The 15,010-nt window shown below is 38.7% G+C and overlaps 2 protein-coding genes across 3 annotated transcripts; one reads left to right on the forward strand and one right to left on the reverse strand.

Annotated features, from left to right (window-relative positions):
* The first annotated feature begins 123 nt into the window (after window positions 1-123).
* On the forward strand, window positions 124-8,462 carry LOC311016956 (proteasomal ubiquitin receptor ADRM1-like). Of its 2 annotated transcripts, none has more exons than XM_084015006.1 (10): window positions 124-195; window positions 930-1,157; window positions 1,233-1,349; window positions 1,518-1,641; window positions 1,747-1,833; window positions 1,937-2,036; window positions 2,322-2,566; window positions 3,279-3,436; window positions 3,745-3,847; window positions 8,218-8,462. In XM_084015006.1, exons 2-10 carry the CDS (start codon window positions 948-950, stop codon window positions 8,319-8,321), a joined length of 1,248 nt encoding a protein of 415 aa, XP_083871132.1. In that variant the 5' UTR covers window positions 124-195; window positions 930-947; the 3' UTR covers window positions 8,322-8,462. The 2 variants fall into 2 exon arrangements, with proteins under 2 accessions (XP_083871132.1, XP_083871133.1); XM_084015007.1 differs by having other exon boundaries at window positions 152-185.
* Window positions 8,463-8,823: 361 nt separating this feature from the next.
* cables2a (Cdk5 and Abl enzyme substrate 2a) lies at window positions 8,824-14,759 on the reverse strand. Its single transcript, XM_084014997.1, has 9 exons — window positions 14,190-14,759; window positions 13,662-13,754; window positions 12,088-12,165; window positions 11,829-11,928; window positions 11,550-11,718; window positions 11,355-11,452; window positions 10,756-10,862; window positions 10,412-10,616; window positions 8,824-10,208 (listed from the first exon to the last, which is right to left on the reverse strand). The coding sequence occupies exons 1-9, from the start codon at window positions 14,741-14,743 to the stop codon at window positions 10,068-10,070; spliced, it is 1,545 nt and encodes a 514-aa protein (XP_083871123.1). The 5' UTR covers window positions 14,744-14,759; the 3' UTR covers window positions 8,824-10,067.
* Window positions 14,760-15,010: the final 251 nt, after the last annotated feature.

The raw sequence follows: 15,010 nt of genomic DNA on the forward strand, positions 1-15,010 counted from the left end.
ATCCCTGTCGATTAAACGGTCCAGTACTCTGTGTTGTGTCATCTCTACCGAACATGTTCATGGAGATTTAAAGCCCTCCTTATTTGACACACGGTTCGGCCAATCACAGTGAAGCACAGGCGGCAGCCAGCCAATAGCGCTCATCTTCAGCGTGTTTGCCCGTTCTCCGGCTGAACGACATTTACGTGAGTACATGTAAGTAAAAACATCGCGTTTTCTCGTGTATATTTTTAAGTTATAACATAGACACCATGTACGTGTTAAGTCCACGTCTGTGAAACGTAAAATGTCGTCTCAGCGGTGACCTCACCGAGCCGAAAACAGGCGGCTAGCTACAGGATGCAGAGTCATCTGTGGCTACTCAGGTTGCTGGGTTGATATGCGACCACTGGGATGAGCTTTGTTTCGATCCCGTGAACCCCTTCTTAAATTTTTGCTCCCTTTTATATCCTCTGGTTGATATCGTTATTTTCGTGTCGGTGTAGAAGAGCCGAAAGGAGAGAAAAAACACCTAAATATTAGCTTTACGCTAAACAGGCGAGAAACATGCACAGAATGAATGCAGGCAAGAACTACCAATTAAAATATACTCAATTAATCCGCAGGATAAACAGCTCATTAGCAGGGTGGAGTGACTGCAGAAAAATACTAAGTATCCTGCGGTTTGTATCTGGGACCACACAGCTCTTTGGTTTTAATATTGACTTATACATCTTTCATTATTTGTTCACTGTGATTTTTTTTTTTTTTTCGTATCTAAATGTTTTTATTCTTTATGTTTTATGTTACATTTTTATTATCTTTTGCACCAAAATACGAAGGCAAATTCCTTGTATGTGAAAGTGTGTGATCCCGATTATGGGTCCATAAGTGTCTGTGTGCAGCGGTCTGATGACTTCCTCCTGTCTGTCTGCCTGTCTTCCCTGCAGCAGTTTCTCCTCTCCATCATGGCATCCGGAGCTTTGTTCCCCAGCATGGTGTCTGGGTCCCGTGGCTCCTCCAGCAAGTACCTGGTGGAGTTTCGGGCCGGCAAGATGACCATGAAGGGCAGTACGGTGACCCCCGACAAGCGCAAAGGTCAGGTCTACATCCAGCAGACGGACGACTCCCTCATTCACTTCTGCTGGAAGGATCGGACTACCGGGAACGTGGACGATGTAGGTGACGCTGCCCTCTGTGTGTAATTAATGTTTGACCTTGTAATATTAACCGCTCTTCATGGTCTGATTTAGGACCTGATCATCTTCCCTGACGACTGTGAGTTCAAACGGGTGAGCCAGTGCACCACCGGACGGGTCTTTGTGCTGAAGTTCAAAGCCGGCTCCAAAAGACTCTTCTTCTGGATGCAGGTATGCAGCGGGAGAGCATGTGACACACATCTGTTTTCATGAAGCTTTGGTTTTTTACATTGCATCCTTATATAACTGAAACAAAATGGTAGAACTATTGAATGAAAAAATAGAACCTCATCACCAGTGAGTTGGTAACCATGAACGGTTTTGTTCTCCTGATCTCAGGAGCCAAAGACTGACAAGGACGAGGAGCACTGCCGCAAAGTGAACGAGTACCTCAACAACCCTCCCATGCCCGGTGCTCTCGGGAGTGGCGGCAGCGGAGGACACGATCTGTCTGCTCTAGGAGGTAACGGACGTTCATTGTTGTTATGGTAACATGCAAGAAGTGAAATATTGAAACTGAATCTAGTTCTGATGCTGGAAGTCACCTGTTATTTTTCTCGTGGTAAAGGGGAGGGCGGTCTGCAGAGCCTTCTGGGTAACATGAGTCACAACCAGCTCATGCAGCTCATTGGACCAACCGGACTGGGCGGGATCGGTACGTACATACGTGCTAATAAGACAAAAGAGGAGAATATGGTGGTAAATGCAGCTTCATGCTCTCAGGAGAAATAATGTGGTTGTTTCTCTCTGAACACCAGGTGGTCTCGGAGCTCTGGCTGGTCCAGGATTGGCCAACCTGCTGGGCAGCAGCGGCGGCAGCAGCAGTAGTGTTCCTGCAGCCAGTAACTCCTCCACAAGGTGTCTTATTACTGTTAAATATCCAAGAAATATCTACCTTTTTTTTTTAGCACTGTGTCCACTTTACGTTCAACAAATACATTTGCAAAGATCTGGACCTCGAAGGTTCATTATTGACTTTGGAAATGGCTTAAATAACCCTTTGCAGGACATCCACTTATTGGAAGAAGTATATATTTAATTTATATGTAGATGAGGAAGGGAAACGGGTGCAACTAGAGGAAAACATGAGAAAATAACATCAAATATGAGGTTAATGTGTGATCTTTTTCTCTCTTCCCTCAGCCCGTCCACAGCCGTCACCCCCACCTCCACCTCTGCCACCAGTCGGCTCGGCTCCACCCAGGTGCCCACCACCCCCATCACCCCCTCCGCCACCTCGGCGGCCTCCCCCACAGCCACCACCCCCTCCACCCCTGCTGTTTCCTCTGTGGCAGCGGCGGGGGCGGCCAACCCCACACAGCCCATCCAGCTGAGAGACCTGCAGAGCATCCTGGCCACCATGAACGTGCCTGCCAGCGGACAGGGAGGTGAGCAACCGGCTCATGAGAACTGGGATTATCCAAAGGCTTAAATAAGCACCAGAGGCCATAATTAGACCCAATTAGTGTAATTTCACAAGTAATTATGCAGCAAATAAGCATTCTGAACAGAACAGTCTCTGCAATCTTAACACGATGCATTTAATTTGCAGGAAAACTGCAATCTAACGCTGTTTTGATTTAATTTGACTGTGCTGTACTATGTGAGGCACGACTATCCAGTTTCATGTTTCAACCTCGCCTCCAGATTCACATTTAAAACTAGAGAGAAGAATAAAAAGATCCTTTCCCCTCTTCTGGCGTCCTTGCTCGAACTCGAGTGTTTTGAATGCAGGACTTTTACTGGAGTATTATCAGTGTGGTGCTGCTGCTGTTGCTGTGGTCTATATCTTAGTATTTCTTCCACCACTTTATATTTTTGTGAATTCCCGAATCCATGTTAGTTCATTAAAGCTCCATGCCTTGAGAGCCAGGACCTCCTACCGCAGTCGAACACACCTGTGGCTCAGAAAGGTCAATATTCAAACTCCTTCTCCTCATCTGAAGTGTATGATCCTTACGAGATGGATCACGTTGGATGAGATTATCTCTTATAGGACCACATACATACCTTTCTAATACTGAAAAGTAGTGATTTGTAGGTAAGAAAACCTGGATATTTTTCGACTAACCAGTCACTGGTGATGTTTGCGACCCGCAGTGGACCTCGCCAGCGTCCTGACACCCGAGATCATGGCTCCCATCCTTGTCAACCCTGAGGTGCAGCAGAGGTTGATGCCTTATTTGCCCTCCGGCGAGTCCCTGCCTCAGAGCACCGAGGAGCTCCACAACACGCTCAGCTCGCCTCAGTTTCAGCAGGTAAAGTGTTCACTGCTGGACGCCCTCTGTGGCTTATAATCAGTTTGTAACTCGGTGTAACTTGAGATATAGACATATGTGAACCGTAAATAGACATATGTAATCTATTTGTTGCCTGTGTATCTGATAAATACACTCTTGGCTCTTATTTGCATCTTGAAATTGACATTTCAACATATTTCCCTCCATGGGTGCAGAAATAGCTTGTGAAGTGAGATAAGATGGTATGTTCTGAGGCCCTCTTGTGTTTTTTTTAAGCATCTTGCCGTGATATTTATCCTTATTCTTGGCATTTATTGTCTCTGCAGGCTATGAGCATGTTCAGTAGCGCTTTGGCGTCCGGGCAGTTAGGGCCTCTGATGAACCAGTTTGGTTTGCCGACAGAGGCTGTGGACGCAGCTAACAAAGGAGGTCAGTGTTTCGCCCACATCAAGCAGAGAACGCTGTAACTGTTTCGCTGCCCGGAGACTTATTTTCATGTTTACCCAGGAGATTGAATCTAATTTACTGTTAACAACATTTTAATCTCTTTTTTTTTTTTTTTATCAGTGGTGGAATTTCACCAAGTACATTTAATTATTTGAGCATTCCCCGTGGTGGAAGAAGTATTCAGATCCTTTACTTAAGTAAAAGTACTATTACCACACTGTGAAAATACTCCACTAGTCCTGTGTTCTAAACCTCAATGAAGTAAAAGTATGTAAGTATTATCAAAAGTAAAAGTTCTCATTCTGCAGACAATTTGATGCCTATGACAGAATGAATGTGTGTAGTTGCAATCCATAATCAATTCTACCAAAAAGATCAAATACTATACTTCTTAGTCCACTATTTATGTGACAGCTAGAGTTACTTTGAACATTAAAAGTTAGCATACAAAACATGACCTCATAAAATCTGATGCACAACTAGAGATTAAACTGTAAATGAATAAAATGAGCTTTTCCTCGACTCTGCCACAGCATTAAAATGCTTTCATGCAAATGCATTTGTAATAATTATTGCTTTAATAGGATTTAGTTCTGGCAGGGCCTTTTTCTGCTTCAGTTCACTTGTGATACTTTAACAGGGTGTCTGCGAGGTCTTGCATGCTATAATATTCATATCATATTTTAGGATACTTTCATGAAACACTATATTATCACTTTATTTTTAACACATTTATAACAAACTTTTATTATAATTACTTGACATCCATAACAATTTACTAATCTATGACTTTTTCTTTTTTCAACATTCTATACTACAAACTTTTTTTGACACTTTAGTATGACTTTTTCAACAGATTAAACTACGACTTTTTGACATACTATGAACTTTTTTGACACTTTAGTATGACTTTTTTCGACATTCTATACTATGATTTTTTTTTACACGTTAGTATGACTTTTTTTCTGACTTTTTTCGACATTCTCTACTATGATTTTTTTTTATACTTTAGTATGACTTTTTTTTCTGACTTTTTTCGACAGTCTATACTATGATTTTTTTTGACACTTTAGTATGACTTTTTTTTCTGACTTTTTTCGACATTCTATACTATGATTTTTTTTGACACTTTAGTATGACTTTTTTTTCTGACTTTTTTCGACATTCTATACTATTTTTTTTTTACACGTTAGTATGACTTTTTTTCTGACTTTTTCCGACATTCTATACTATGATTTTTTTTTTGACACTTTAGTATGACTTTTTTTCTGACTTTTTTCGACATTCTCTATGATTTTTTTTTATACTTTAATATGACTTTTTTTCTGACTTTTCGACAGTCTATACTATGATTTTTTTTATACTTTAGTATGACTTTTTTTCTGACTTTTTTCGACAGTCTATACTATGATTTTTTTTTACACTTTAGTATGACTTTTTTTTCTGACTTTTTTCGACATTCTATACTATGATTTTGTTACACGTTAGTATTACTTTTTTTTCTGACTTTTTTCGACATTCTATACTATGATTTTTTTTGACACTTTAGTATGACTTTTTTTCTGACTTTTTTCGACATTCTATACCATTTTTTTACACTTTAGTATGACTTTTTTTCTGACTTTTTTCGACATTCTATACTATTTTTTTTTTTACACGTTAGTATGACTTTTTTCGATATTCTATACTATGATTTTTTTTTTGACACTTTAGTATGACTTTTTTTCTGACTTTTTTCGACATTCTATACTACTTTTTTGTTACACGTTAGTATGACTTTTTTTCTGACTTTTTTCGACATTCTATACTATGATTTTTTTTGACACTTTAGTATGACTTTTTTTTCTGACTTTTTTCGACATTCTATACTATTTTTTTTTTACACGTTAGTATGACTTTTTTTCTGACTTTTTCCGACATTCTATACTATGATTTTTTTTTTGACACTTTAGTATGACTTTTTTTCTGACTTTTTTCGACATTCTATACCATTTTTTTACACTTTAGTATGACTTTTTTTTCTGACTTTTTTCGACATTCTATACTATTTTTTTTTTTACACGTTAGTATGACTTTTTTCGACATTCTATACTATGATTTTTTTTTTGACACTTTAGTATGACTTTTTTTCTGACTTTTTTCGACATTCTATACTACTTTTTTGTTACACGTTAGTATGATTTTTTTTCTGACTTTTTTCGACATTCTATACCATTTTTTTACACTTTAGTATGACTTTTTTTTCTGACTTTTTTCGACATTCTATACTATGATTTTTTTTTTTACACGTTAGTATGACTTTTTTTCAGAATTTTTTCGACATTCTATACTACTTTTTTGTTACACGTTAGTATGACTTTTTTTCTGACTTTTTTCGACATTCTATACCATTTTTTTACACTTTAGTATGACTTTTTTTTCTGACTTTTTTCGACATTCTATACTATTTTTTTTTTTACACGTTAGTATGACTTTTTTCGACATTCTATACTATGATTTTTTTTTTTGACACTTTAGTATGACTTTTTTTCGGACTTTTTTCGACAGTCTATACTATGATTTTTTTTGACACTTTAGTATGACTTTTTTTCTGACTTTTTTCGACATTCTATACCATTTTTTTACACTTTAGTATGACTTTTTTTCTGACTTTTTTCGACATTCTATACTATTTTTTTTTTTACACGTTAGTATGACTTTTTTCGATATTCTATACTATGATTTTTTTTTTGACACTTTAGTATGACTTTTTTTCTGACTTTTTTCGACATTCTATACTACTTTTTTGTTACACGTTAGTATGACTTTTTTTCTGACTTTTTTCGACATTCTATACTATGATTTTTTTTGACACTTTAGTATGACTTTTTTTTCTGACTTTTTTCGACATTCTATACTATTTTTTTTTTACACGTTAGTATGACTTTTTTTCTGACTTTTTCCGACATTCTATACTATGATTTTTTTTTTGACACTTTAGTATGACTTTTTTTCTGACTTTTTTCGACATTCTATACCATTTTTTTACACTTTAGTATGACTTTTTTTTCTGACTTTTTTCGACATTCTATACTATTTTTTTTTTTACACGTTAGTATGACTTTTTTCGACATTCTATACTATGATTTTTTTTTTGACACTTTAGTATGACTTTTTTTCTGACTTTTTTCGACATTCTATACTACTTTTTTGTTACACGTTAGTATGATTTTTTTTCTGACTTTTTTCGACATTCTATACCATTTTTTTACACTTTAGTATGACTTTTTTTTCTGACTTTTTTCGACATTCTATACTATGATTTTTTTTTTACACGTTAGTATGACTTTTTTTCAGAATTTTTTCGACATTCTATACTACTTTTTTGTTACACGTTAGTATGACTTTTTTTCTGACTTTTTTCGACATTCTATACCATTTTTTTACACTTTAGTATGACTTTTTTTTCTGACTTTTTTCGACATTCTATACTATTTTTTTTTTTACACGTTAGTATGACTTTTTTCGACATTCTATACTATGATTTTTTTTTTTGACACTTTAGTATGACTTTTTTTCGGACTTTTTTCGACAGTCTATACTATGATTTTTTTTGACACTTTAGTATGACTTTTTTCGACATTCTATACTATGATTTTGTTACACGTTTGTATTACTTTTTTTTCTGACTTTTCTCGACATTCTATACTATGATTTTGTTACACGTTAGTATGAATTTTTTTTCGGACTTTTTTCAACATTCTATACTATGATTTTTTTTGACACTTTAGTATGACTTTTTTTCTGATTTTTTTTTACATTCTCTACTATGATTTTTTTCTGACTTTTTTCGACAGTCTATACTATGATTTTTTTTTGACACTTTAGTATGACTTTTTTTTCTGACTTTTTTTGACATTCTATACTATGATTTTGTTACACGTTAGTATGACTTTTTTTCTGACTTTTTTCGACATTCTATACCATTTTTTTACACTTTAGTATGACTTTTTTTTCTGACTTTTTTCGACATTCTATACTATTTTTTTTTTTACACGTTAGTATGACTTTTTTCGACATTCTCTATGACTTTTTTTTCTGACTTTTTTCGACATTCTATATTATGATTTTTTTTGACACTTTAGTATGACTTTTTTTTCTGACTTTTTTCAACATTCTATACTATGATTTTTTTATCCGACATTTTTCAACATCCTATAATATGAATTCCGAAATACTATACAAGAAAATATGTTAAATGTCATGATACCTCACTCTCTTGGACCGATATGTTTAGAAAAAAATCAAAATAAATCACAATGAAAACAATCATTATTTGCAGCACTAATTTCTGGACATTTCTATTGCTGTAGATGTCGAGGCTTTTGCCAAAGCCATGGAAACTGAGACAAAGTCGGACCAGGAGGGAGACTCCAAAGACAAGAAAGACGATGATGAAGACATGAGTCTGGACTAAGACCTCTTAAATGTTTATTATTTAAGGTATTTATTTAGCTACTTAAGCTGTTTTGTAACTATTAAACATTAAGGATAAAGATTATGGTTAAAATAGTAGAAACTGTAGCTCAGACTCTGTTCCCCGGCTGATTGCCGTGTTTATCTTCTGTTGAATTAATAAAACTGATTTAACCCACCTGCATGTCCGCTACTAGTCTGAACTGTCCTTTCACAAGGGAACAGTAAACCATTGAGAAACACACTTGACTGTATTGTGAACGATCACTTTACTTGCTTTGTTTCATATTCCTTTTGCCTTGAGGAGATGAAATGAGCTTCATACAGTATGATTGCTCATTGACTCAAAAAAAATTCAACTCATGACTTTTCAGTGTCTGAAAATATATTTGGAAAACATTAATTTTACAGTATGAAAACAATGAATAAATACACATTTGACACCAACGATACAATTACAACATTTTCTGTAGTTGCACAATTCTATTTTTCACCACAATAAAACATTTGTGATTATCTTTCCCAGACAAGAACAACCACAACATTTAAATAGCTCCACAGCAGCAATACTCAAATGTCAACATTAAATGTCACTTATGGTAAGATGGTTAACAATTTTACTGCCACTGTAGTTTCAGGCACTTTTTTTCTCCATACGTGCACATCTGAAAACTTAAGAAATACACAATAGGTTGATACTATGTGGTACTTGTAGTTTATCTGTCACAGCACTACAAACAGTTACCTTCCATTGACTTATTATAGGAGCACAGGTGATTTCACTGATATCAGCAACTGTAATAACATTTAAATGCCTCTTTGGGTTAAGACTTTATGAGCCATTCAAAGATTTGACAAAGTAAAATTCCTGAGAACTGAAAAATGTCAACTAGCTATTCCTCAATTAGTGAGGAAAAAAATTCCAATACAGTGTGTGTGTATTTTTTTAATATATAAAAACATATCCCTGGTTAACGGCAGGAACAATTGAAAACAAAACACATTTACTGTCTCCACATCCTGTTTCCTTACAGTAGAGCAGTGCTGATACTCTATATCAGAACATTCTGGACACAGCTGTCACAAGAGTCTGAACTAATTTCTTTCTCTTCACAAGATAAATATATGAATGTGGCTGGATTATTGTTGGACATACAAGTACTAAATGAATTGAAGGCTACTGCCAGCAATCTACAGTATCGTGTTTCAGTCTAATGGCTCAAAACACTTCAATGTCACAGTGGGTTCAAAGTCATTTACAAAATTAGGAGAATGGTTCTTTGTAATTCATAATAAAATACTATACAGACCGTGTATAGTCATGAGAAAGGTGCAGGAGAAGAGTCTTGTACCAACATCACAGCATATGATTAATTTAAATAGTTTAAGAATACTCGGACGTTCCAAAAGAAATAGGTCACAAAAACCAACATAAAAGCACAATTAACGTGCTCGTTGACCACCTCTAACATAGAGTTCATGACGGCATCAGCAATGTCGCACTTACAAAAAAGACATTCACGGAGACGCATGCCATCAAATCTAAAAAAAATACACGAGTGTAAACTAGTTATCTTTCATCAACGGTGAGCGGCGTAAGACACGACCGACAGAAAATAAATATGATTAGAATGTGATTTTTTTTTAAACACTACAGCTTATCAACTGGTCAATCCACCACACACACACACACACACACACGCTTGCTGATACCACAGTATAAATGATACCAGCGGATTGTTCCAGTCTAACCTTGCTGCACCAGCCTGCGGTAGTGCGGCATGACTTTACTCTCAGGTAGGTAAAGTCCCATCTCCAAGGCAACCAGCACTGGGAACTCTAAAGGAATCAACTCCCGTCTGTTGATACGGAAACGCTCCTCCAGCTTCTGCTTGTACACAACGGGAGAAGCAGAGGAACAGTTCAAAGGAATGCATGTTATGATGTGATGAGACTCTAAAAGATATGAAAAGACGCAGGTGATCCCTAAGCATTTCTATAATATGACGTTTTTTGACATACTATAGTATGACTTTTCTCAACATTTCGCATTCCTACACTGATATCCGTTTCTATAGAAACATTACTCACATCAATGAGCTGTTTGACTTCTGGTTTCCGCAGATCGCTGCTGATCTTTGCAGCCAGCAGCACGCATGCGGCCGCCACCAACTTCCTGTTCTGCTTGTTGAGGCGGCCCTCCAGCACCAACTTTTCAAAGTAAACAAAAGCCATCGCTATGGTGACGGGCTGTAGACCACAGTCCTCGGTCATGGCCCGCATCTCCCTCTTCAGGCTAGTTGAAAGCAGGGGAAAAGATACTGATCAAATTTCTAAGAAAGAGAGCAATGTGTTCGGATTACAAGGGAAGTGTAGGAGGGACAGCCACGAGGAGGTCCGAAAGCCTCCAGAGAAACTCCATGAGCAACCTGTACCTTCTTATCTTGCTCAGAGTCAGCTTGATGTGAGGAAACTTCTCCCTGAACGTCTCGTTCATGTCCTTCTTCAGGTCAGATGGTTTCACATACTCAACAATAGTCGTCTGTAGAGATACAAAAAAAAACACACCAGCATGTCAGTACAGAAATGTCAGCATAAATTACAGCTGCAATAAACACTTCGTTTTTCTTTTTGTTTCCGTATGTAAAGACGATTTCACACACGTGCTAGAGGTTACAGTCTTGATACATATCTTGTGATATGATCTACTTCAGACACGTTGGCAGGGATCTGCATTCTATTTTTAGTGCACCTTTTTGTTTTAACTGTTGGAGCAACAAAAGCTGCTGCATCCATACCGACTTCCTTCTGTTTCTTGAGTGTCCAAGCAGCGATTTGACAGACAGAGCAGATAATATATCCTTGAATTTAATTTTAGTTGAATGTTCAGTCATGGAAACCCCAAACTTCTGGAGGTATTACGACTTTCTAAAGCGCTCCACATAGAACGCAATTCAATACTTGATTCATGGTCTTACTGATAATATGATGGAAAACCAGTTGGGTCAAATTATTAATAAAATGCAAAACTCACCACGTATGATGCAAATATCAGAACCCTCTTGTGTCTCCCACAGGGCCACTGAGGGTCACTGAGCAGGTTAGGATCGTACTCTACCACCTCCTCTACGCCTGAAAAACACAAAAAGGGAGTGTGCAATAACATCCGACGGTCTGTAAAACAATGAAGAAGCAGATGAATGCCTATTGGTCTAAATTGGAGACATACTTGGGTCTTGTGGCACGCTGTTATTTGGACGAGCCGGGGTGAAGTTCCTCTGCCCGTTGCCACGGAAACGGGACTGGGGGGTCTGAGTAGTGCAGTTCTCTGGTGCACCGCTGCTCTTCTGTCTCACCAGGGCATTGGTCGGGTAAAGGAACTGAGCATATGACACCGTCTGAGGGGGGAAAATGAGACCGTCAGCCACCTTCAAATCAAGCACATTTACCTGAATAATGGGCGTATTTCTGTTCCCCATCATGGTATCATATATCAGATAGTATTTACCTTGCCATAGTCTCCAAGATCCACACCTTCCAGGGAAGGAAGCAGGTCACACATCACCACAGAAGACAGCCTTTGTCTCGTACCCTCCAGCTTTGGATCACTGTTCAGAAAAAGTCATATTAGTGTCATTCTCGCCACACAATAAGCTCACCCTGCCCTTTCCTGACAATGATGATGATGATAAATCACACAAGACGATGATGAAAACATAAAAGCGATGAGTGAGTGCTTTCTGCTTGAGGTGGTGCTTTCTTTGTACCTGAGGTGAGCACTCTCTCCATAGGGCAGCACTGAGAAAGCAGCATATAGCGACCGCTTGGCACAAATCAGCACGATCCTGCAGGACACAGCAAGTACAGGCAGACAAAACAGATGGTGTGTCAGTCTACAAGCAACAGCGACAGCCACTGCCACTCAACAGCTACTGTACTAACAACATTCATCATCCACGGAGCTGCTGCGACGGGGATATCAGTCACAGAACCACTTATATGCTGCCAAACTAAATGGATTTCAACGCGTATCTGAAGCTCAACGCAGGAGGAAGGGGTTGCTGGACCAGACCCGGGTCATGCATTACCATTCAATCTGAGTCACACAGATATGTAAAGCCATTTTAATAATCAATTAGTTGTCGTTTTTTAAAGTGGTGTTTTTTTTTCTTTGCATGTATTTACTGCTACACAAAAAATATATATTTCTCAAATTGCATCTGTATCTCTTCATCAAGATAGAAGGATTATGGCATTATTTTTTTTGCTATTTTTGTAAAATACAGGTAAAAAAACTATGCATGAATCTGTATTTTTAATTTGCGGGTTGTTTATTTTGATTAACATCTGACGCTTACATCTGTGACTCAAAGATAAAGTTAATACATGAGCGGCACACCAACAAGCTGGGCTGGCTAACAACTACAAACACTGTACACATTCACTCAGACTCTACTGTTCTGACAAAAATGTGTGGAACAAACACAACCACGGTCTACTTACAACCACTGAACACAACTGTGCTTTTGGCAACTTAAAAACATTGCACAAACACCATGAGCTAGCAAACAGACAGCGAACTCTAGGTCTCAGAGAGCGATTTCAAATCTCTTATAGGGGACTATAGTAACACAGAAAATCTACTTGTGTTACTTAGCTTAGTTATGCAACCTAGATGCTTCAGCCCGACAAGTAACATGCACTGCCACAAATAAAAAGCCAGACCAGTGGGCCTTTCTGAGGATTGCTTCCACATTGTTTTGCACACACCAGCAGAAAACACATGACACATTCATGTATGTGGGTATGACGTGTTGGTAAAGTGGAGGAGTGATGTAGAAAATGAAAACACAAGTGGGAAAAAAAACGAAACTATGACCTTTCCGGTGCCCCAAAGACAGAACAGGAAAATATTCCAGAAAATAAATCCACACAAAATGTTTTTCCAACTGGGGTCAACCAGCTTAACGACAGTGTGATATTTCAGTCCATTCACGCTCAACTTACTGTGGCTGCAACATCATAGTGTTGCATTTCAACACAGCACCTCTTTTGGTTTTGGCAAAGCTTCCAATGGGCGATTAAATGTACTGTAGCGGTCCCGTAGCAGCTGCACTGCTGTTATTCATCTGACGGCCAAACTAAGTCTCTTTGAGTTAAGCAGCTTATTACAATACTAGCAGGAGGAGTTTAACATTGCATACATATTTCAGAGTCCAAAATAAAGCAGCCTTTGTCATTCTGACAGGGAAAGCTAATGTAGCAGCATTCCTCTGCTTCCTCTATTATATATATATATATAGTATGTATATGGATTTGTTTATATACATGGAAGACTCACCTACATCCCCTGGTATCGTACTGCCTCATACTCTTGATGAAGTGGACTTTCTTTGGCAACTTGGGTCCAGGAGAACCAGAGACATTCCTCAACCTGAGTAACGTTTGAGATTGGGAAGAAACATTTCATTATAGCATCATGCACACAAAACATCCCTTCACATTATATGGCTCAATCCGCAATGTGTGTTGTAAATCACTTTAACATCACAGTTTTGGTGGTAAAGCCATAAATCATAAATCATAACCCTGACACAAGAGTTGTCTTATTTTATAGCAGGTATGTGACTGTGATTTATATCCACACAACAATGCTCAACAGTGTTGAACACTATTTTAAACCTCATTTATATGTCCAATAGTATGTATTCTTTAAATATCACACATCATATAGAGGTTAAAGCAGAACATACCGTCACATTAGAAAGGACGTGACTTCCTCTCATTATACCTGCCGGTTTCATTTTATGCGGAAGTGAGTAGGCTTGTTAAAGGCCCATGTCTAGACACCGACCACTACTATGCTCACCTCTGCCGTGAATCCAGAGAATTGCCGGTCGGTACGGGGCTCAGAGCAGCCGGCGTTGACCTGGCTCGCGCGCAGGGCTGGTGTCCGGTGGGCACGGGCGACATTGGGGTGTCCGGGGTTAGCGTCTCGGCCACACTGCAACCCTCCAAAAACACCTCGTTGGCCCCCACGGCGGTTGCCCCGGCAGGTCCCGGGGACATTACCAAAGAAGGTCGGGTAGGACTGAGTACTTCTGGGAAACTGGTGGTCGAGCCACTGCCGGCAGCGGCGGGTTCTGTCACCTCGGCGAGCGGCTCTTGGCTATCCGCCGGCAGGGGCACGACCGTGGCGCCGCCTTCTCTGTCCGTGACTCGCTGCTCCGCGGCGGCTTTTTGGCTCGCGTTTCCATCGATAAATTGACACCGGGGTCGTCCGTCGAGTGAGATATTGTTGAGGAACAACAACGCCGCTTGCCTCCTTTTAGAGTCCTTCGCTTTCCTCCGGTGTTCTCGGTGTGTTTTCACTGGTTTACTGTTACTGCCGGTGGGCTGAAGACCGCAGACAGCGGTCGCCATTCTAGTTTGAAATGTGGCCGTTGAACGCGAAGGCAACGAGAGACCGGCACCACGGCGCTCGCTCCGCCCCTCTGAGCTCTGATTGGTTATAATGTAAATTATGTATCTTACTCGCAGTTGATTGGTGGTAGTATAGTAGTGGGAGGAGCTCTGGAAACAAAGGAAGTATTCACCAATTAAATTTGACTGCTTATTCATTTCTATGTATATAAACTGAGCTCACAGAGCTTGAATTTAATAAGTGTCTGTAAAAACGTATAACAAACT

The sequence above is a fragment of the Eutrigla gurnardus genome, assembly GCF_963514095.1.
Source record: "Eutrigla gurnardus genome assembly, chromosome: 8".
Taxonomy (NCBI): Eukaryota; Metazoa; Chordata; class Actinopteri; order Perciformes; family Triglidae; genus Eutrigla; species Eutrigla gurnardus.

What these genes read in the sequence shown, in the direction of transcription:
- LOC311016956 (XM_084015006.1), top strand. Translation starts at nt 948, where the DNA reads ATGGCATCCGGAGCTTTGTTCCCCAGCATGGTGTCTGGGTCCCGTGGC. An exon ending in AACCGGACTGGGCGGGATCG is followed by an intron (nt 1,834 to 1,936) that starts GTACGTACATAC and finishes TCTGAACACCAG; the next exon opens with GTGGTCTCGGAGCTCTGGCT. An exon ending in GCTCGCCTCAGTTTCAGCAG is followed by an intron (nt 3,437 to 3,744) that starts GTAAAGTGTTCA and finishes TTGTCTCTGCAG; the next exon opens with GCTATGAGCATGTTCAGTAG.
- cables2a (XM_084014997.1), bottom strand. Translation starts at nt 14,743, where the DNA reads ATGGCGACCGCTGTCTGCGGTCTTCAGCCCACCGGCAGTAACAGTAAA. An exon ending in TCTCTGGATTCACGGCAGAG is followed by an intron (nt 13,755 to 14,189) that starts GTGAGCATAGTA and finishes AACGTTACTCAG; the next exon opens with GTTGAGGAATGTCTCTGGTT. An exon ending in TACGATACCAGGGGATGTAG is followed by an intron (nt 12,166 to 13,661) that starts GTGAGTCTTCCA and finishes TGTGTCCTGCAG; the next exon opens with GATCGTGCTGATTTGTGCCA.